Source organism: Etheostoma spectabile, chromosome 23 (genome assembly GCF_008692095.1).
Source record: "Etheostoma spectabile isolate EspeVRDwgs_2016 chromosome 23, UIUC_Espe_1.0, whole genome shotgun sequence".
NCBI lineage: Eukaryota > Metazoa > Chordata > Actinopteri > Perciformes > Percidae > Etheostoma > Etheostoma spectabile.
The window spans coordinates 5,714,296-5,735,708 of NC_045755.1; the positions used below are offsets into that span (position 1 = coordinate 5,714,296).

At 39.0% G+C, this 21,413-nt stretch overlaps 1 protein-coding gene across 1 annotated transcript in view; it reads right to left on the reverse strand.

Annotated features, from left to right (window-relative positions):
- cerk (ceramide kinase) overlaps positions 1 to 21,413 on the reverse strand; it is a gene marked incomplete in the record, with an annotated part of 57,936 nt that overhangs the window by 3,806 nt on the left and 32,717 nt on the right. The window contains 11 exon segments of the mRNA XM_032505327.1: positions 1,211 to 1,425; positions 4,275 to 4,480; positions 6,821 to 6,900; positions 7,436 to 7,541; positions 8,748 to 8,900; positions 9,125 to 9,199; positions 14,036 to 14,181; positions 15,754 to 15,820; positions 16,460 to 16,585; positions 18,641 to 18,763; positions 20,483 to 20,614. Coding sequence (XP_032361218.1) covers positions 1,211 to 1,425; positions 4,275 to 4,480; positions 6,821 to 6,900; positions 7,436 to 7,541; positions 8,748 to 8,900; positions 9,125 to 9,199; positions 14,036 to 14,181; positions 15,754 to 15,820; positions 16,460 to 16,585; positions 18,641 to 18,763; positions 20,483 to 20,614 — 1,429 coding nt within the window.

Genomic DNA, 21,413 nt, shown 5'->3' on the forward strand with positions numbered 1-21,413 from the left:
TATCTGGTGGGTCCAAGTATATTTTCATCTCTCTAAAACTACTTTCCCATGTCTCACTTCCATAAATTATTTTATGAACACAGATGTTTGTGCATTTGCTTGAAATACATGGAGTTACAGCCTGGTCAGGACGATTGAAACAGACATATGTCAATATAGCCTGTTTTGCTTTCCAGACAAACAAGCATGCAATATGAAAGTCACTAAATGGTCTACTGAATTTATCCTTTATGATCCTTTGTCTGTTACCAAATAGTGTTCCAATATAACAACCCAGGTAGCAGCTCTGTGAGACTGTACTGTGCTAAATGCTAACCTGTTGACAATAACAATAATTCTAAGGTGATGCTAGCAGGCATACTGTTAACCATGTTCACTATATAAGCTTAGTTTGGTAGCATGCTAGCACTTCCTAATTAGCACTAAACACAGAGTACAGCTACCCAACCAACCAACCAACCGTGTCATCTATTGAGCCGCACAGCTAACAAGGCTAAGAATTGTATGTGTGAGTGAAGTGTGAATACAGATCTGTCTGGCATACAGAACGTGATCTATTTCTACTTAGGCCTTAAGTTATGACACTCAAGGACATTTTAGAGCATGGTGCTGGAATTCACAGCAAAGACTGTTCTTTTTCTGAAGATTATATCTGTAATATCCACAAAAAGAACAGTCTTTGCTGTGAATTCCAGCACCATGGTGATGCAAGAAGTAGGAGCCCTGCAAGTATTTCAATGCTTTTTCCATTATACTCTCTTTTGCAATATTATGTGTGCTGATTCAAAGCCATTTGCCTGTCTTCACCTAAACTAAGAATGATTCTGCCTGTCTTCATCGCCTCAAAAAGTAAATTCATTCGTCACAGGCTTTATAAAACGCAAAATAAGCTGGCACAGTGGAAAAGTGATTGAACCATGCCTGTCTTCAGCAGTCAAAATGATTGTTTGCAGTTTTATAGCATTAAAAAGCCATATATATGGGCAAAACATTCATCATTTACTGGTAATTGACAATATATTTTTTTGTTTTTGCCAGTGCTGAGTCGAAACTATGTCTGATTTGTTTGTTTGCACCTCAGTATGACTCTTTAGTTTACTTTAGTTAACTTTATTTCTAACAAGACATGCAAATGTATGGACTAGAGTGCTTCAAATAACAGCAAGTTTGAAGTTGGATTGTATATTCAGGTGATTCTGGGATTAGTTACCTGACTTGGATGGCAACGTTAGGCAGGATCTCCCCATCGCAGGTCCAGCTGCTGTGGGAGGTGCTGTGGTTGCAGGTTGTTTGGGCGGAGCATATGGGACTGAAGCCTGTCTTCTTTGGACTCTGACTCAGGTCCTCTAGTGAAACCAGCTCATGTTGCCGTGGCTGGAAACGAAACTTCCTCACCCGGTGGACTTCCACAAACGAGTGGTCAAACTGGGGAAGAAAGCAGAGATGGATGAGAAATAGATGAAAGGGAGGAGGAGGAGAGAAGGACGCATAGATGGATGGAACAGATGTGTTGACAGATGGTGCAAAGGTTAAGACCGCCACTCTCCAGAAGCATTTGAAGAGTTTCTTTTGAAAATTAGCAGTGCGAACACAAGAGTCCATCGTTGTTTTCAATTTTATTTAGTGTCAAACCACAACAGGCGTTTTCTCAGTTTATGATAAATAAAAAATGTTCTTTAGAGTCAAATGCATTTTGAGTATCCACACAAATCAGTTAACAAATATGCAGAACACAATTACAGACAAGTGATGAAAGCACATACTTGGATTCTGAAGATGAAAGCTAACTTTTCAGAAAATATACTTTTAAGTACCTCAGCCTGAAGCTCCATTACAGTATCTAAACTTAATGATGGATTGAGGTCAAACTAAAAAGTGGGTATAGATAGATAGATAGATAGATAGATAGATAGATAGATAGATTTTATTTAAAAAAAATCAAAACAAATGAATCCATCAAGAATCAACAGCCACCATAATTTCTTTGGGGGATAAATGGGTTAGGGTTCTACTTTGGGTTAATTCAAAACTCAGGCTGCCTTTTAGAAACATTAACTTTTTGAATGTTTAAATGTCCCGAGTTGACCATGAACTACTTAATCATATACACAAAATAGCAGTGAAAATGGGCAGTGGCTTATTTTTCTGAAATACGATGATCACAGTAGGTGGCAAAACGATTCCTGGCATGCCACTCTTCTTTAGTTTACTTGTAGCTCCATAGCGGGTGAGGTAAAAAGTTAATTTCTCCTCCATTGTCTTTCTATGAACTCCAGCTGATTTTATAATGAAAAGCAAAACTACACGTAGCTTTATTTTTCTTCCTCCCCGTTTCTGATTAAAAATAAAAACAGCCAACAGAAGATCTAATGCAAAATAGAGGGATGGAGAGGAGGTCAGATGAAACGGAAGGACATAAAAACTGTAAATGACGGAGGAGTAAAAAGAAGAAAGAAAAGTATTTTGTCAAAATTGCCTTTCATCCTACTCGGTGTCGCAGAAAGGTTGAGCTCTGCCTGGCGCAATACCTCCTTCTACTTCACGGGGTGCCACTTTCTCTCTATTCCCTTCTTTTGCTCTCGTTCTCACACTCTCTCATCCCGAAAGCGGAGTGACAGCCATTTATTTCACATCAGACCCACTTTATGACTGCAGCAGCTTTGCATTCATGCTGGACGGTCTGTCTAAAAGGCTTTCTGACAAGGCCATGAATACGCTTAGTGGCTTCTCACTCCTTGTTTCTCTGCGCTTGGCTGGACAGTGATGCTGATATTAAGTGAACTCAGATGCAAAGTCCCAATCGCCGTACTGATACGACTACTTCTCTACCTTTCTGTGTTGCAAGTGAAGCAGCAAAAGACGACCTCAAGCTAGAGACGCGCCACGTCGTGCCCTTTTACTGCCTGCACCACAACACGCTCTGCCTTTGAGAAAATGAAAGCTCAGATGGGCCGATCCCCTTTTTCTGCTTTGCCCGCCCAGAGAATTTGGCCCACCCATGAGAGAGAGACATCCCCAAAAAAATACAGACTCAGAAATGGCACATTGGGAAAGAGACTTCGGATATGGTAGTAGGGGACCACTAAGGCCTATAAAAAAGCATCCAAAGAGCATCATGGCATGGGATCTTTTAATATATTGAGCAACTTCTCTGTCATAAAATCCGTTTTAGGCCTCTCTGCTTTAGCATCACCAGAAAATGCTGGTAAATTGATTTTGCCCACAGCGATTTGTAATTTAATTCAGTCACCTCGATTTAATATGCTTTATTGGGGCCGTGGTATTGCGTGGACACGCCTAAGAGCAGTAAAATCTTCCCTAAAGTTGCAAAATTTCCCTGTGATAACAGCAGCTCTGCTAACATTTTCTTTATTGTTCTTGGTCTTAAACTGTCTGCCTTTTCTACAACTAAATCCTATTAATTTCAAAGCTGCCAATACATAATCTCCCTATCTAATCAAATCTCATCACAAGTTTAAACTCACCTCAGGATGTCAGTGTTCGCTCAAAACACACTTTGCAATTGAACACTTTAACCAAGGCAGCTACTGTAGATAAAATTACTACAAGATGTTTCTAAATTGGATAAATTTCCCGAGGTCCTTCCTGAGGTAATAATTACTAATCACTAGACTTCCCCTGGCAATACATGCTTTCCTGAGAGGACATTAGTCTGGTATCAGCCTGTTCTCCCTTACAGCATATCCCTGATGCAGCGATTACCCGTGCCTCTCTGGACCGGGGTGGAGGTTATTTATGATACGTGGGAAGGCACTAGGGCTAAGGCATTTGAACTAAAGTGAACCATAGTTGGGAAATTGAGCCGAGTCAGCAAATGGAGGTGCTAGCACAGCAAGTGGGCAAACTCCTGCCTTCTGCTCGCTCCTTTACAGACTTAACACCCTCTCAGTTCATCTGTGCACAGATCGAGCAACTCTTGATGATGAAAACTTGAATTTAGTGGGATAGTGATTGACGGGAGGCTTACAAGTTTTGCTTTTATTTTGGTGAATTCCTTCACTCTTTGTGAAGTGTTTTTTTTCTTATCTCTGCTTGATATAAATAACATAACATAAATGTCTCCAGCTCATTTCAATTATGAAATGTACTCTACAGCATGACTCATACACTGTTTATGTACACTTATTTTAGAAGTATGAAATCATAAACTGAGTACTATTCCCATTGGGTAACGTTAGGAAGCGCTCCGCAGTTAATCATACGCTGAACTGAGCTAAAGATGCCATGCTTTAACACCACTCCTTCACTCCTACCTGGTCTTCTTTGTTGGTGTGTCGAAGGAGGTGTCTGAGGAAGTTCAGACGGGAGCACTTCCTGACGAGGATGAGGTCTGTGGTGCCGTCGGCGAGGTGAGCGGAGGGCGACAGGCCTTGTGGACTGCGGGGACACGCGCAGCTCATACTGGCCGCATTAATGGCAATAAACTTTCCAGTGATTACACTCCAACCACCCATGCCATCTGAAACAGAGGTGTCAAGAGTTGGAGTATGACCACACATCCAGTTTACGTAGCTGTACTTTTGGGCATACTTCTCTTTGATTCAAAGTAAAAATCAATCAATATTAAATAAAAGTGCTGACCATTAGTGATGCGCCTGACGATGGGACTAACAAACACGGTAAATCATCAAAAGTAACCAAATGTTGAGTTTCCAACCAACATCAAGTCCTGCAGAACTACAATCACCTCCAATTGATAGGAATGCCTGGTTGAGTTATTGGTTTTTACACCTTTTCTGGAGTAATGTTTTACTACAGTGTTTAATCCTCTCCATCTGCTATTGACACTTTTAAATGAACAGACCTTGAGATGCTGTGAATACACTGTACTGCCAGCTGCAATTCTGCAACATTTGCAAACATGCCACATTAGATTTAGTTTGTAGAATTCTGCCAGCTTTAAGTTTCTTACTTGTGCAAGTAAGATAAGAGATACATACTGTAGAAGCTAAAAAATCTGATTCCTTTCAGGCTCTAGTTTGGCTGTTCCAGAAGTGCTGATGTTCGACTGAAACAATCTGTGTAGCAACAGTAGCGGAATCTGGTTTTGAAATGATAGTGGTATTTTGCTTTATGAGACCTTAAGGTTAAGTTCCCAGCTTGTTACACATCAGCAGTGATGCTGATGAGGGTCCATTAGGATCCAGATGTCTTGGCAGGAATTCTCAGAGCAGCTTTACCCTGATGAGTGAGCCAAGATGAAACTTTAGTGTGTGTGTGTGTGTGTTAACCTTGCAGGAGAGCTGAATGTCTTATGTTTTAAAATGCAATTAAATATGGCCAAGGAATGTTTCACAATATCTAAAGCGGGAGTCGTGTAGATAGAAGACTGATTAGATTAACCTTGAGTTTGCCTTTTATGACTGATTGCACACGTGGCCTCTAAATCTGAAATAACAGACGCAATGGTCGCTCTTCACAAATCATCGCACCGTTCCTCGGAGATTAGCGACCGTTTGCGATGGTGGCGTATCAAAGACGCAGTCACCCAGAGGGGGGGCCGCCAGTGCCTGTCACCAGGGGGATAGTCATTGGAGTAAGCTGCATAAAAAAGTGATCACAGACGTCCAAACCTCAGAGGGAAAATTATGTGATCTCGGAAAGCAAAACGATTCATTACCTTTTCCACTCATTTTGCAAAACAAACTTACAGAGGTGATAACGCAAACCGATGATAACAAGCCCGCTGAGGCTACATAAAAACAACAATATTCTAATTGGGAAGCAGTGATTAAAGCTGAATACAAAAAAACTAAAAACATACAAAAAAAAAACAAATCCAACTGTGGACTGTAGGCTCTGCATTAGTAGTATGTTTCCAAATGAGTATTTGCTTTTGGAGGAGAAGCTGGCTCATTTGCAGAGAGGGAGAGTGTCGTGCCTCATTGATTTAGCAGTTGTCTGAGATTTCCCTCGCCAGAAAGGAGGGGAAAAAAAAAAAACATTAAATCGCAAAACAAACTGCAGCACTGGCATGAGACAAACCCCCTGTCAGAGCTGGCAAAGCCAAATTCTTTCCTGATTAGTGGTAGTGTGTCACACATCACACGCAAACAGGTTGCACTTGCTTTTATATTAAGACAGGAAAAACATATACACACTCCATATGAAGTCCCAGATAGCCAGGTCAAGATGTATTGTAATGAAAATGTAAAATGTAATATAATGACACTAATTAGACAGAAAAAAAAACACACTCTGCATATTTGAAGCTCCACTTACACACACAAGCATGCACCGGTGCACATACACACACAAGTCAGTATTTCATCTGCTTCCAGAAGGGTGGGGGGTGATGCTTTCCTACTCAAGGCTGAGTGGACAGACACCAGCCTTGTGTGTGTTGATTGGGAAATTGAGATAAAGGCTCCGGAGGGGCACATGTCACTAAAATCAGTTTATATTTTCTCGTCAATAACTCATCAAGAATCTCATCAACAATGTTGCCGTGCCGCGGGAGAAAAACAACCCCAACTGAAAATGGGAGATCTTTGAAAAGGGGAAGATGATGTTGTTATTTACACTCAGTCCAACTCAGGTACTGCAGAATGTAAATCTCCCCTGGTGATTTGTATGTGTGTGTGTGTATGTGTGACTTCAAGGGAAAAGAGAGCTAGTGTGTGATTGTATCATCTTCTTTGTTTTTATGTCTTATTTTCTCTCAAACGACAACCTTTTAGAAATACTCATTTTCACACATCTCAGATTTCTAGAAGTGGTTTCAAAATGCACAAACATGGCAGAGAAATGACAAATGCTTTTCGGTGTGATAAATCTGACACATTTGGTGTACACGTACCTTTATCAGACTTTTCCTTCTCCTCTGACATCTCCCACTGTGTGTCCGTTGATGAGGGCTTGTGCTGACAAATGCGGCACCTGAAATATCAGCGTAACCTTGCTTTACAATCATCAAACGGTCAGTGCTGCTGTGTCATTCAAGGTTTTAACTAGCTTAGATGTCTCATTAGGAGGGAATAAATTCAGTCCAGCTTAAAATGACTTGTATTGTGTTTAGCTATTTAAAATATAGTAGTTTGTCAAAAATGCTCAAAGAAGTCTACACCCAGCAAAGCCTTTTGTGGTATCATCATGTCTCTTTCAATGCTTAAATAAGTTGTCAGGAAGCACGGCACTTTACAGATTAATGGTTTTCAGCCACGTTCAGTCCCCATAACAAATGCAAACAACGTCTGCGCCCAGCATCAACAAAAACAAAGCATTAGACAAATGCTTTTTTGGTAAAGACTGAATGGGCTCTTGGTCCACAATAAATCAGATGGGCTTCCTGACAAAGTAAACTATCCCATTTAAGCTCTGACAGGTGCACTGCTACTATTGAAGTGTGTCAGATAAGTTAGCACATTGAGTGGCGGAAAGCTGTAGAAATGGATAGCTCTGATGCTTTATTTACCCGGATAGACACTGCAGCTTATCCCTGGGGTCCCCGTTGTTGTTCTTAGCGGGGAGGAAAGAGATTCTGCCTTCGTAATAGTTGTGACTCAGAAAGGTTTTTACCCCTGGAACAAAACACCAGAATGCATGTCAAAATGTTGTACTTGTTGTGTTTGATTGAACTTTAATTATACCTGACAAAACAATTCAGAGTAAAAGTCCTAAAGCAACACATCTGCAAAACTAATTTGACAACTATTCTTCTCTTTTTTTAAAAAAAATTCAAATTATGTGATTCTCTAGCGGTTGTTGTAGGTTTATATATTTTCAGCAAAGTCTGATGATGATGCTATAGTCAAAGTATTTAAAAGCCATGTTGTGTTCAGTGGCCCTGGGGCCTCATTTACAAACCATGCATACCCAGTTCTATGCTTGAAACATGCAGACTTCTACTAATATAATAGAATTAATGGTGGCCTATACTCATCAGACATTCATGGTCCCTGGAGGATGAATTCCATCAATTCCCTCACTTTACCTCTAGTGCCACCATGGGTTTGACACTTTGGATTACGATAAAAGTGGCAATAACGTTCCCATGAGCCTCAGCTGTGCTTTAGGCTTAGTGGACACACTGAACTAAGATGGCAAACATGCTTAGTATTATAACTGCTTAGCATTAGGTTGTTACCATTGTCATTGCAACATTAGCATGTATCTCAAAGCACCACTGTGCCTAATTACAGCCTCACAGAGCTACTACCGTCGCTGTAGGTTCTTGGTTTTGTTTTTTCAACATTAGCCTGTACGTGCACAAGCAGATGGAATTAGAATAGGTTAGATTTATAATCAAGCATTGTGTAAAGGTTTAGGTTCTTCTTTCACACACATTCAGAACTTGTTCTACAAATGCTTTAAATAATTGTCATCTGTGCCGGTGGCCCCCAGATTAATTTAGCTCAGTTTCATAACTTAAATCATTAGGCTGGTGTCTTTTATTAAAGCATATTACAACACAATGTGTGCAAGTATTTATGTGCAGCCCCAGTGGGAAGAGGTGTTAGTGAGTCCCACTACTGAGCTACACAAATGCTTGTACTAAATCCACAAGTCTAAAAATGTGTGTTAGATTTTTATCTTTAATCCTTCAAAGTCTGGACCCGGAGCAATGTAACCGTAACCGGGTTACGTTCCATTTAAAATAAGCAGGTGCGAAGTCAGTTAGCTCAGAGATCAGTGAGCCAAGGGTTTAACAAAAAAAAAGGTTAAAGTGTGTAGGTAGGCTTAGCCTTGAAGAGTCATTCAAGTCAAGAAAATGATGGCCCTCATACCTGACAGGTCATATCTAGCAGGACCCAGCCATCTCTTCTTCTCGCTGTCTGTCAGTATATCACCATAGAAACCGTAGCCAAGCAATGAGACTGAGTATCTAAGAAAGCTGTCATTGTGGTGAACTGAACACACGTCCATCGGCTGGGAATCACCTGTTAAGAAACACCCAGTAGAGTTGTAAAAAGCAACTCCCTGCTTTGTTACCACAACAAACACATGGGCATGAAAGTGAAAACAGTTGCTGTAATAACCGCCTGTTGTTTGTAGCTTCCAATACAACACTTCATCTCAGAAAATTGAAACAGCATGCCACCCTGACACATTGCATGCTGTAAGTCCTCTTTAAGTCCTATGAGTCTTTCAGTTACTTACTTACCCACAATGATGTGTAAAGCAGAAGTAACTGGATCGTTGGTTCCCACTGTGGCAAAACAGATACAATCAGTGGACCCTGTCGGATAAGAGACACACAGGTCGATGGTCACTCATTATAGCACCGGTGTAGACATGTTGAAGAAACTGTTATGGGAAAAATGTCTTAACTTAGCTTGCACGTACAGTACATTGTTTTCACTAAAAAGTAAATACAAAAATATTTTTTCATAGCCTACATATCGGCTTTAAATTTAATTTAGAGCCGTAATGTGTAGAAATTTTTGTCTAACTTTGGTGTCTCTGTGTTAGCAATTAAAAAGTAATTGTGGTAGACATCCTGCTGCCTGATTGTCAGTTTTCCAAAAAACAACAACTTGTGTCAACAGAAAAACTTTATTGGTATGTAAAAAAACTTTTTTGCAAATACCTACTGGGATGCATGCACATAAAAAGACTCTACAGTAATGCTAGCAGCTCTGTCAGCTTAGCTAAATGCTAATTTCAGCATGATAACATGCCCACAATGGCAATGCTAACATGCTGATTTGTAGCTGCTATAATATTTACCATGTTCACCAACTTAGTGTGGCGTGTTAGCTGGCTAACATTTGCTAATTAGCACTGAGTACAAATAACAGTTGGAGCTGATGGGAATGTCATTAGTTTGGTCATAAACCAAAGAATTTGACAAACTAAAAAATTGGTCTTACAATTATCAGGTCACTACAAACCACAAATGTAAACCTCTTGGTGGGGCTAATAAGGATAAGGAAATAAAAAGAGTGTCATTTCCTTATCTCATTATTTGCATGCACCAGTTCTAGTCTGGCCGGTTGCCTAACCCAGTTTGTTGCTGCAGGGACGGTTCAACCGTCATGCAGACAGGAATTTAATCAAATGCTTGTTTCAATCATTTAATCTTAGGGAAATAACTTTAAAAACCTAAAAATGACGAGTGGTGTTTGGTTAGACCAACTGGGGAAATTTGCACATGCCTTCTGATACAATATCACATTGATATTACTATGATTTTTTTATTTTTTTTAAGATGTGCTTTCTATTACTAGACTCTGAAGAACAGTCAACACATAGTGTCATTAATATTCTTAGAGTAACAATGTGTCTTCAAAGATCTTGCTATCTACACTAATAAGACTAGACTGTACAAGCATGTTGTGAGACTCTATTGGCGGAGAATGCTGCAATGATGTAAATAAAATGTGAACATATCTTATTCATATTTGAAACCAGCCATAAAAGATGTGGTCCTTGGTGGAGTAACATGACTTTTAAAAGCAACCAAGTACAAAGAACTCAGTTGAATGATTTTATTAGGCGGAAGTAAGGAGACGTTTCAGTCATAAAGTGAACTAATAGGATAGCTCCAAGTCCCGGACTATCATCAGCTCTCTTCAGCCAACAAATGAGGGATAAGAGGCATCCCCTGCCTTGAGAGAACTGTTGAGTTTGATATTACATCTTTCAACTCGAGAGGTATAAAGGCTCTATCTCTCTTTCTGCACCACATGGCGTAATTTCAGACCTATCTGCCCAACTTTGATCATCTTCAAGTGGTGAAATGGACCTACTGCTACTGATAAAAGACGGAGAGAGTGAGGGAGAAAAGAGAGTGAGAGCTAACTAGTGATGTTTTGAGCTGGCTCACAGAAGCGTGACAGAGGAATCAGGCTCGTCATTCGGCAGCGGACACACAGATGAGTATGAAGATGAGCGCACTCTCTAGCTTTCTATGAATATCACTTATCTGGCCATTGCTTCTTCCTCTCCGAGTTTTATAATCAAATCCAAACACTTTCCTATTGCTGCTGACAGTGCCACACTCTCTACTGTTTTGCTGAGTGTAAAAAAATAAATAAAAAAAACCCCTGTGACATATGCTGTTTGAGTCTTTTAAAGCTAACCAGTAAAAGCCAACTGACTTTGAATGGATTTAAGTGGCGCACACAGATGTTCTATGCTGTTCCGTGCTCAGATGTTCAATGTTTTATTCCTCTTACTTTACTCAACCGCAGTAGCCTGTTGGCATATTCAGAGGAGAGAGCATAAACTGTCAAAAGTCATATCCTCAGCGGAGAAGCTCCAGTTTTTATCTGCATCGTCCCCAAAACTGTCTTGCCAGTAAGATCATCTTTGCAGTAAAATCATCTTTATCACAGGGACAACAATGGAGTCTAGATGCTTTTTGGTGCTGCCCCCAAAATTATATTTTTGCTATTTGAATCCTCAGTACATGAATGTATTTATAACTGCACTTGTGACTGTGTATTATGAAAGCAGTGAACCCTTTTGAACTAGACAAGTGGGCCTTTGAACAACATGTAATTTTAGTTATTTCATTAACATAACCTACTTTTGATGTGTCTGGATTAGCTGACATTTCTTTTCAGATCATATTATCTAAAATCAGTAGTACAGAAAGATGTCATTAGACAATTCAGCATTTGTGGACATGACCGCTCATGAGTTCATGGCTCTTAATTTGAACCTTGGCATAGAAGACTTTGATATCTTGCTGACACATGCATATAACTTTCACAACAATTTTTAAATTGATAAAATCATAAATCACACCTAGGGGACAAAGAACCACAGATCTACAAACCATTTAAGTTTATGGTCACATCGCACATGGTGGCATTTGTTGCAAAAGCTCAATGCCTGCTATTCTTCTATAGCAAAAGTGTATGCGCCAGGATGTTCAACATTTTACATTAACGTCAATATTTGAGACATTACTGGCACTTTAAATAAAGAAAGTTATAAACTGTTTCACAATCAAGGGAGATGAATGATTGTTAATTGAGGCGTTTTATCCCTTTTTAGAAAGTCTACAGTAGAAAGATGAGAGAAAAGGGAAAAAAACAATCTATTGCTCATCAACATGCCTGTGCTTAGTCAATGCTCTTGAAGGGGTGGCAAAAACTTGCTTTGAGTTTACAAGCACTTAGGAAAGGTTGGCCTTGGCCATTTCATGGTTTGTTTAACTCTTGCCTTAAATGGCATACCAGTGCCATTTTAAAACATCTTTCGAACAACTATTGTATATCTACTTGAGAGTTATTATCCCTGCCGCCTTGAGTTTTCACAGACAGCTTGAAGTATCTGAACTGAGGTGTACTGTAGTGACAAGATGTTAGACCTTTATGCAATCATATGAAAATATTTTACACACTAACATGGCAAGGAAAATTGAGTCTACACAACCAAGTCATAGTTGTCTAAAAATAATTGACTGTGTCCCCAGCCATTTTTTTATTTATTTTTCAAAACCCTCTGCTATTACAATCAAGCTGAGCAACAGATAGCCTCACATTGGTCTCCATGCACTGTATTTCAATCCTTATGAAAATTACACTGATTTCAAAATGTCACACAACACGTTCCCATTTATGACGCTGGGAATGGCTGACCCTCCGCAGGCCCCTGATGGACCCCCTGCCCTGTTGCCATAGAGATTCTCTTATGTAACTCGGCAAACCCCAAGGCTGTGGTTCTTTAATATTGAAATCAATAACATTTCTGTTAAGTGGGCTTTTTATCCAAGAGCGAGCCTTTTTGAAACTCCAGCAACTCTTCTGTACAATTCAAGAAATAAGCTTGAAATTTATCATGCAACACTTATCTTGACGAAACATAATCTATTAAAGTATCTGAGAATATAGAATGTCAAAGGGATACACTAAATATACAGTAAATGTACAATTTGACTGCAAGACTTTTTTTATGTGTTATTTCCTCTATGATTGAGTAATCGAACAAAATAAATGTTGGTGTCCTTTAGGCAAACTATAACATGTCATGTCATCATTACATTATGTTCTACAAAGACTAATGGGGGAAAGAAGTGGTGTCTTTCTTTCCTTATTTATTTATTTATTTTTGACATGTGACTGAATGTAAAGGCAAAATGGTGCGCTTTAAAAGAAGCATTTGTTCTGATTCTGGAAAAGTTAGATCCCGAGTTGTTGTGTTTACCTGTGAAGTTTATGTAGTTCATAGAAAAATAACAGGCCAAAAAGTGCATGCAATTCTAGGCCAGAATTTTACTTTAATATATTTGTCATTCATTTTATTTCCTTTCTCCATGGTGTGTTTTGTATACATTCACATCAAATTGTTTGCAGCCATAAGAGCACAAAAATGCTAAATATCTTGTAGGAGTTGTGCATCTCATGTAAACAATTCCAGTTGACATTTTCTAACCTTTACTGAGATGCAATTTAACATTGGTGTAATTTCACAAAGCTTGTTTTATTGCTAACAATTAGATAGGAAAATTGGTACCAATCTCATATCTGTCAGTTAAACATGGGGCTACAGCAGCAGTTAGCTTAAAGTAGGTTAGCTTAGAACTTAGTTACAGCTCCAAGGCCAAGAAATGGCCAAGCACCCCACGTAAAATCACATGTAATCTTTACGCTTTGACAATTGTGTAGATTAAACAGACAGAACCTGTTAATTTGAGAGCTTTAGAGGTGCTTGTTGGCTGTTTTTGTTACATTTGGATAGAGCCAAGCTAATCTGTTTTCCCCATTTTTCCAGTCTTTATGCTAAGCTATGTTAACCGGCTGCTGTCTGTAGCTTCATTTTTATCGTACACAAATGGTGGTGTCAATATTCTTTTTGTTCTTTTACATTCATACTCCATATTACTATGTTAGTTGGAACATTGGTGTCATATCGCTCTTATCTTCTTCTCTAACTCATGGCAAATTGCATATTTCCTAAAACTAACTATTTCTTTTAAAGCTTTTAACTAAAACTAGATAACACCAAAGTTAAATTCCTTTAATATGCTATTTATAGATCATTATCACCAAAACAATTCCTTATGCACTGCTGTTTCCAAGCCCTGTGTATGTTTTTATGTGATATAATGACCAAAACTCACCGGCAGGGATGATCCCTATGTGTAGAGAACACGGCACCAACTCAGCATCTGGTTGGTTATGGTCGACTTTATTGTCTGTTTGGGTCCTGGTGATCAACCCATGCAGGATCTCACTGAACATCCCATCTCCACCCACACACACCACCCTGGACAAAGAAATGATATTAACAATTTACACAAGTTTGACATGAGTTCTGTGACACATTTGAACATGATTGTTTAAGGTCATACAGGTAGCCTGTGTGAATGCCACATACGGAGTTCAAACATGTTCATCTGTTTGCGATAAAGCATAGATTTAGGATTAGAAACTACTACATAGCCAGAACATTTTGACAATAATACCAGTGGGCAGCAGGAGCAAAGGTGAAAGCATTCAATAAATAAGAATATCACTATGTGCCACCCAGCATTACATCTTTTTTTAAGTCTATATCAAAACCTTACAGAAATAGCACTATAAACTATATGAACTGCAGAGTAAAAACATAATGGACCCTAACCCTGCTCTGCTGGACTAAATACCTGCTGGATAGACGCTGGAGATAACGGGGCACTTAGCAGGGAAAGACAGTTCATGTTCTTGATGCCCCTAATGTTAAGGTATGAGCTGCACTTTATCATTGCATTTTTTTGAGCTGCAGTATCATGTACAATTGTCAAAAAACAAAGTTATGTGACTTATTTGGGTGATTTAGATTTATTGTACAGTTATTGTAAATTTGTGAAATTCTAATACACATTCCTAGTGACATCTGTTTTATTGCCTTTAGATCTGACCTGCTGCTTTTGCTACCTCTTGATTTTAATTTAATACTTTAAGCATTGAATAAGCATACCAGGATAAAAGATTGTATTTCCATCTCTCTGTAGGGAAGTTTTGTGTTGTATAGAGATCATCAATCCTCCACTACCCATTCAACTCATGGAGTACCACAGAGATCTTTCCTGGGTCTTTTACTATTGTGTCTACAAGCTACTTTTAGGTCAAATATTTCAAAAGCATATAATGTTTCAATTTGTATGCGAATTGCGCTAAGGTGATTCTCAGATACTATTGTACTACTGATTGTACCAACATCTCATACAGACATTCATCGTTTCCAGATGAGCATGATGTTTGCGGTTTTGCATGAAATGTCTTAACTACTGAATGTATTGCTATGGATTTTGGTACACATATTCCTCAGGATGAATTCTAATCATTTTGGTGATTCTTCAACTTTTTCCTCTAGTGCCATTCTTCAGGTTAAAATCTTAATTGGCTCACACTTGAATAAGAAGTTAAAGGGGGAAAGAAATGCAGGAAGGATTAAAACAGCATCTCTGTCTTACACTACCAAAATGTCCACAGATGTTTATCTGCCAACTGTTAGGAAATAGTGATCTAAATAGATAAACACTGATCAAAAATCACATTAGGTCATTACAATTCTGTACAAGGAAATGCAAGCCAACGTGTGAGAACATTAGAATACTAGTTGAGTGTAAAAACAACACAGGGCTTTGTCTCAGTCATTAAAATCTGACACACCACAGATTACAGCCAAACAGGGCCCCATAACAAACTCCTAAAATGTGATAATTGATACACATCTGTGGGAGAGTCTCTAAAAAGGCATTGCTACAATATGAACAGACATGAGTCAACTTCATGTCACAGAGAAGAACCGGTGTTTAATGCCTGAAAGCAGCAGCTACCGAGCTTGAGTACTCACCCGTCATATTTATCTAGATTGGCCTCCGTCTTCAAGTGGTCCCTGGCATGATTGGCTCGCTCTGTAACTATGGAAACAAATCAAATGGCAAGTGTTAGTGCAATTTCTATGAAAGAGAACATACAGACAAAATAACTGGAATCTTTGTGGCCTGACGAGCATGCATTTACTGGCATTTTGAAATAAAAAGGAAGGAAAAGTGCTGCACTTTTGAAACATTGGGACTCGGTCGTTGTGCAGATTAATGTTCAGAAAAAGCAAAGGCATAGTGGCACACAACAAGCTAATTCAGCTATTGTATATTAGCTGGCAAAATGAGCTCTGGGCCAACAAAAACAAGATTTCAACAGTAAATCTGTTTTCCAGGCATATACTAATAACACAAAAACAATCCTGCAATCCACAGCAGCTGTAGGAAGCCCAGAGTGAATACTATTCACTATTGATAGACCATCAATACCCCAGACTGTGTGTAGCTGTAGCAAACACTTATTGAATAATAGATGTGTTTGGATACCCAAGCTTATCAACTATCACTGCTTCCATTAAGGTGGTGGCATGATTAATGGCACTATAAGCCAAATCATATCCTTGCAAGCCTCTTTGGTCCCTTAGAGAGGCCATGGTGGCAGTGGAGATCTATACGGCGGCCATCAAGACTCATTTTTTATTTAAATGTTAAGGAACGCTACTGATAGGGACCCACCAATCACGTCAGCTAAGATGCAGGCGCGGCGAAACAGTGGAGCCACCTTCTGCTCGTAAATACGCCTCCCACGCCTCTTTCCTCCGTAGGGATTGATGTACACCAGAAGGCTCTTTGGTCGGTTGGCTGGAAAGTGAGTGAGGGGAATGAGATAATCATTAAAAAGACTGTTTACTTTTTTTTTTTTTACAAATGTGTAACTGACAGCAGCTTGATAAAGTTTTCATTAACCAGAGACCTTTCTCAAAATGCTCAGTCAAACTGACTGGTCTCCAAAAACACGCCGCTCACGAAATAAATGGTGTGTCTACTGACTATGGTAGGAGTGTGAAGCAATTCAGAGGTGCTGCATCATTCGGTGATAAACCCACAAAGTGCTGCAATGGAGAATATTAAATGGCTTGTTGATGGCTGTTATGGAAGACTGCATTTAGGACAACAAACTGAGATACAGCAGCTGCTCCAATTGAAAATGTATGGATTGGGATCAAGAGTTAAATGAGCACAAAGAAATACAGGGTGCAATATTGTTTGGCAATAAGACAAAAGTTCCATTAGATTACATAAATGGATTGTCAATGGGTGATGTAAAGGTGTACTTGTGGAGGAGATTAACACTATTGAACACACTAAGGTTTCATCTTCACAGAATGCAGTTAATTTTTGTTGAATTGATTCATCCTGCCAGACCAAATGGGGCTAAGTAGACCATTTCCTATGGGTTAAACCCATTTTACAGCCTTATTTTCACCTGCTAGTTATATAATAAATCCTGTAGAACTCAATCGCGTAATCTCTTTGCAATTGCATTTTAAGTGTAAAGCACTGTACTAGGTCAAACATGTAAAAAGCTCTATGTTGTTACTAATATGTTTCTGGTCATGTAATATGTTAATTCATCATTTTAACCTATATATTAAATTTCTTACATCTTCAGGTTGAACATTTTTTATTTTCTTCCAAAATGAAAAATGTGGTTGATGATGTGCTGATATGTACATTTTCAGTCCAGAGTTATTTTGTGTTTAAAAAGCATGTTAACATATAGGAGACAGTTGTGCAGATTCTTTGGAGCACATCAGGACAGTAAGATGGACGCAAACAATAATACGGACATCCTCTTCATGCCAGCCAAAGATATTTTTAGTACACCTCTTTTTATGTTTGTAATACCACCATATATTTTGTCAGACTGCTGTTGCAGGCTCCTTTCTTTATGTCTATGCCTGTGAGGTACTGTCTAGAAGAGAAACGCAGGAGGACAAACTATATTGTAGGTTTGCCTCTGGGCTCTCCTGAGGGCATCGATACCACCGACAAAAATGACATGTTTTTTTATAGGCAATAATGCACACTTTCTTTACAGTATGGTTAAGGAGTAGAAGAGCTCATTTTCCAATAAGACTTGTCTTGAAAGCTTTAATGATCTACGGTTTGGTCTGAAACAGAAAATATGAACTGAATAGACTTAGACTTAGACTTCCACTGTGTACCAATAACCTAATCTTTATTATTACAGTGTCTTGAGCTTTGTGATATTAATCTGTAGGCTGTTCATTTATAAAATTTCCACTTTGTTTACTCAAACACTATTGATATAGCACACAATAAAAGCATCCTTTTCCAGTTTCAGAGGTCTTCCTTGGGCTCTACAGTAACTTATTTTAGGTACGGTATGGTGGCGTCCCAGTAAAGTTGTCCGTAAACCACTCAGAAAAAAAAGATTGTATTGCATATCCCTTACATTGCTGACAGCTATTGAAATTGCTCAAGAAATAAACAGTCTGATCTTCCCAGAATACTGGTTCCCTCCATGCAGAATAAACTGTGCAGCACAACATACTACAGTCTAATCTCAGCCTGAAGAACAACAGGTAGCCATCTCTAAATTAAATTTGTGTTTGGCATGGAACCCACGTTGCTAAAATCAATAAGCTTTGCCTCAACTGCTATTTTTACGTGACCAATGTGCTACTGAATAATTTTTTCCTACAGTTACAGTTGCACTTTGTCTCTTTGTAGTGCAGATTAATGACGTGTGTACTCCACTTTCTATTAGTCCTAGTACTCACCAAGCCAGATTCCCAATACGTGGCACTTTTATGGAGCCTAGTCAATAAACTGATCAAAGTACAGTACATTACCAAGTCTTTTAGAGAACATCATTAAACAGTTACATACTGAGTAATGACAGTTGCTCATTAATAACTTGGATCCACTGCTCGCAGAGTCCCTGATTGGCAGAGTGGAAAGTAACATCATCACACCGCCACTGGTGCTGCCTTGTTCTGCTAATGTAGAAAACTGTGGAAGAACAAAACAGAAGGAAGGGACAGAATGTGAGAAAAAGAATATGATTAGTTAACACTATTTGTCATAGGCGTACTCACTGGTAATGGCTCACATTTACATTCCACAAAAACATTTTGAGGTTTAGTCTGCTGATAAACACACAGTTTAGACTGTCAACCTTTCTGTTCCACTCTAAACACTTACCATTACAAACCAACACCACATAGTTCTTAGAAGAACAAGAATGGAAAAGGAGCATAAATAGAGGCAAGATGCTATCACTAAAACAAAATAATTCCTGATATGATTTCTAAAGATAACACCAAATGTGCTAAAAAAAAAGCCTTAACTTCCTGGATATTATCTACTGTGAAACACCAATCCTTGTTTTTGACTTCTACTGTAATTTGGAGAGTATTTCTGGGCACTAGAGCAGATATTTTTACATATCAAAGTTTGTCTACTCGGCCATTTTGCACAGACTACTATCAGTGCTACCTGGCTTTGCTATGGTGCAGACTTGGCCTGGCTTTATCCTTACCAGCCAGGTCAATCAGTTACAGGAGTGTGTAATAAATGAGTGCATGTGAGAAATGAAGTAGTCAGTGAAGTAAAACAGGGCTCTACTGATAGTCAGACAAAAAACTCAAGATGGAGTCACATAATATCCTGCCAGAAACATTACTGAAATATTTACACAAAGGAGCAAAAAAAAAATCACTCACTAAGCACTTTGACAGCAGATTCACTCCCTTAGCATTTCAAAGTCAAATTAGCACACTAAGCATTCTTTTTATCAGATAGAAAAGTAAACTTTTCAGGCAAGTCCAAATCACTTACACTCACTTACTCATACTTGCAGCGGGGTAGGGAACGAGACGTTTAGAGTGGGTGTGAAATCATCCTTTAATAAGTTACATAATCAGGATGTAAGTGACGGGATGTCTTTGAAGCCAAGTTTCCACAGATCGTGGGAATGCAGTCGTGTCAGGCTTGACACACTCTAATGCCAGTAAAAGCTCACATTAGTGAGGTAATTTTTAACATTTGGCTGTGATAAATAATGTAAATCCGATCTTGTTTGGATATAATCTAATGGCTCAAAATTAAGCTTTAGCCCATAAGTCACTGGCTTGCTGCCATCTTAGACCCAGCCGGCTGAGGTATGAGGGACTCTCTTGTTATTGCATTACTTTCAGACTGTGGAGCTGTCTACAGGCTTATTTCCAGTGTCAGATCATTTGCGATTGGTGGAGCTGAGTCTTTTGGCACACTTACTCAAAATGTAACTGTGATTTGGCATTAACCTACTATAATAAAATGAAAGCGACAGTGATCAAAACTGGCTTCAGGCAATTTTGTTGGAAGAAACAAAAGACACTATCTATTTCTCAAAGCGGCACCTCAGCTATTTAGTATTGGACTTCCATAAAGATGGAGGACTTGTGAAAGACACAGTAAGAAGAAAAATGGATGAGATATCCTGTGTTTTAGTTCATTATAATAGTCAACCCCTAACATTCTGGATCCTACACTTGCCATAATGCAACTTGTCATTTTCTCAGATTTTACAAAACTCCTGCAGAACCACAAAAAGAAAATTATACAACTGTGTTCAGATGCCGAGTATTACTCCCCACAACAGGCAAATTGACTTTGAGGTGCAAAATCAGTGTAATGTCCCTTTATTTTGTGTGTGTGTGTGTGTGTATATCAGTATAGGTTAAATACCTGTGAATGCGTGGGGATACAGCTGGGGGTGCTGCTTTGTTTTTTTCTGACTCTTCCTGGTCTCTTTGCTGTCATCATCTTTGGTCTTGTGGACAGCCACTATTTCACACACCTGAATAGCATGGCTGTGTGCTGGAGAGACATAAACAAATAAATACATTGTTTACTCATACAGCGGCATGCATAGGTTATTGTGTAATGCAGTTAATACATTCTCACATGTACACACATACACTTCAACAAGTCAAAGCAATTGTGGAAGTGTAAATTGCTAAAAATCATTAATATCTTTTGTTACGATCATTAAAGCTGCAACAACTGTTTTGTTTTTTTTACAACAATGGATCACATAATCTTGTGTAATGTGAAAGGGGTCGCACATAGAGACAAACCCACACAAAATTGTCACCCAACTCTGTAGGTCCCCTCAGCTCTACGGAGATTGTTTCAGATCATTGTTTTGGTTTTATTGCCCACAACCTTTACTGTTTATTGTTTTGGTTCAGGCTCACCCAACTCATCAACCTCATTTCCAGATGTAGCAGGCAGCTGTTTCAGTGAAAAGGCTCCGATAAACACACAATACGCGTCCTGCCCAGCACCAAATAGTACACAGACAAAGTTACCCGCTGATTACGTTGAATATTTAGCAGCTAAAGTGCAAGATAGTCCCCTTAAGAGTTGGTGGAGAAAACAGATCTAAAAGTAGAGTGAATATTGGATTTCAGTCATCACATGAATGCTAAGATTGCTCTGTATCTGCTGGATGTCTAAACAGGCAACTGTTTGCAGACAAGAAATTAGCTTAGGGACCGTTTGGTATTTATGGAATGGACCACCGGAAGAAAATAGGGGAGGGTCATCCAATTTTTTTTGCTCTAGGGGAGAGGGGCACCCAACTTTTGTATTCATGAAAACAGCAACATTTCAA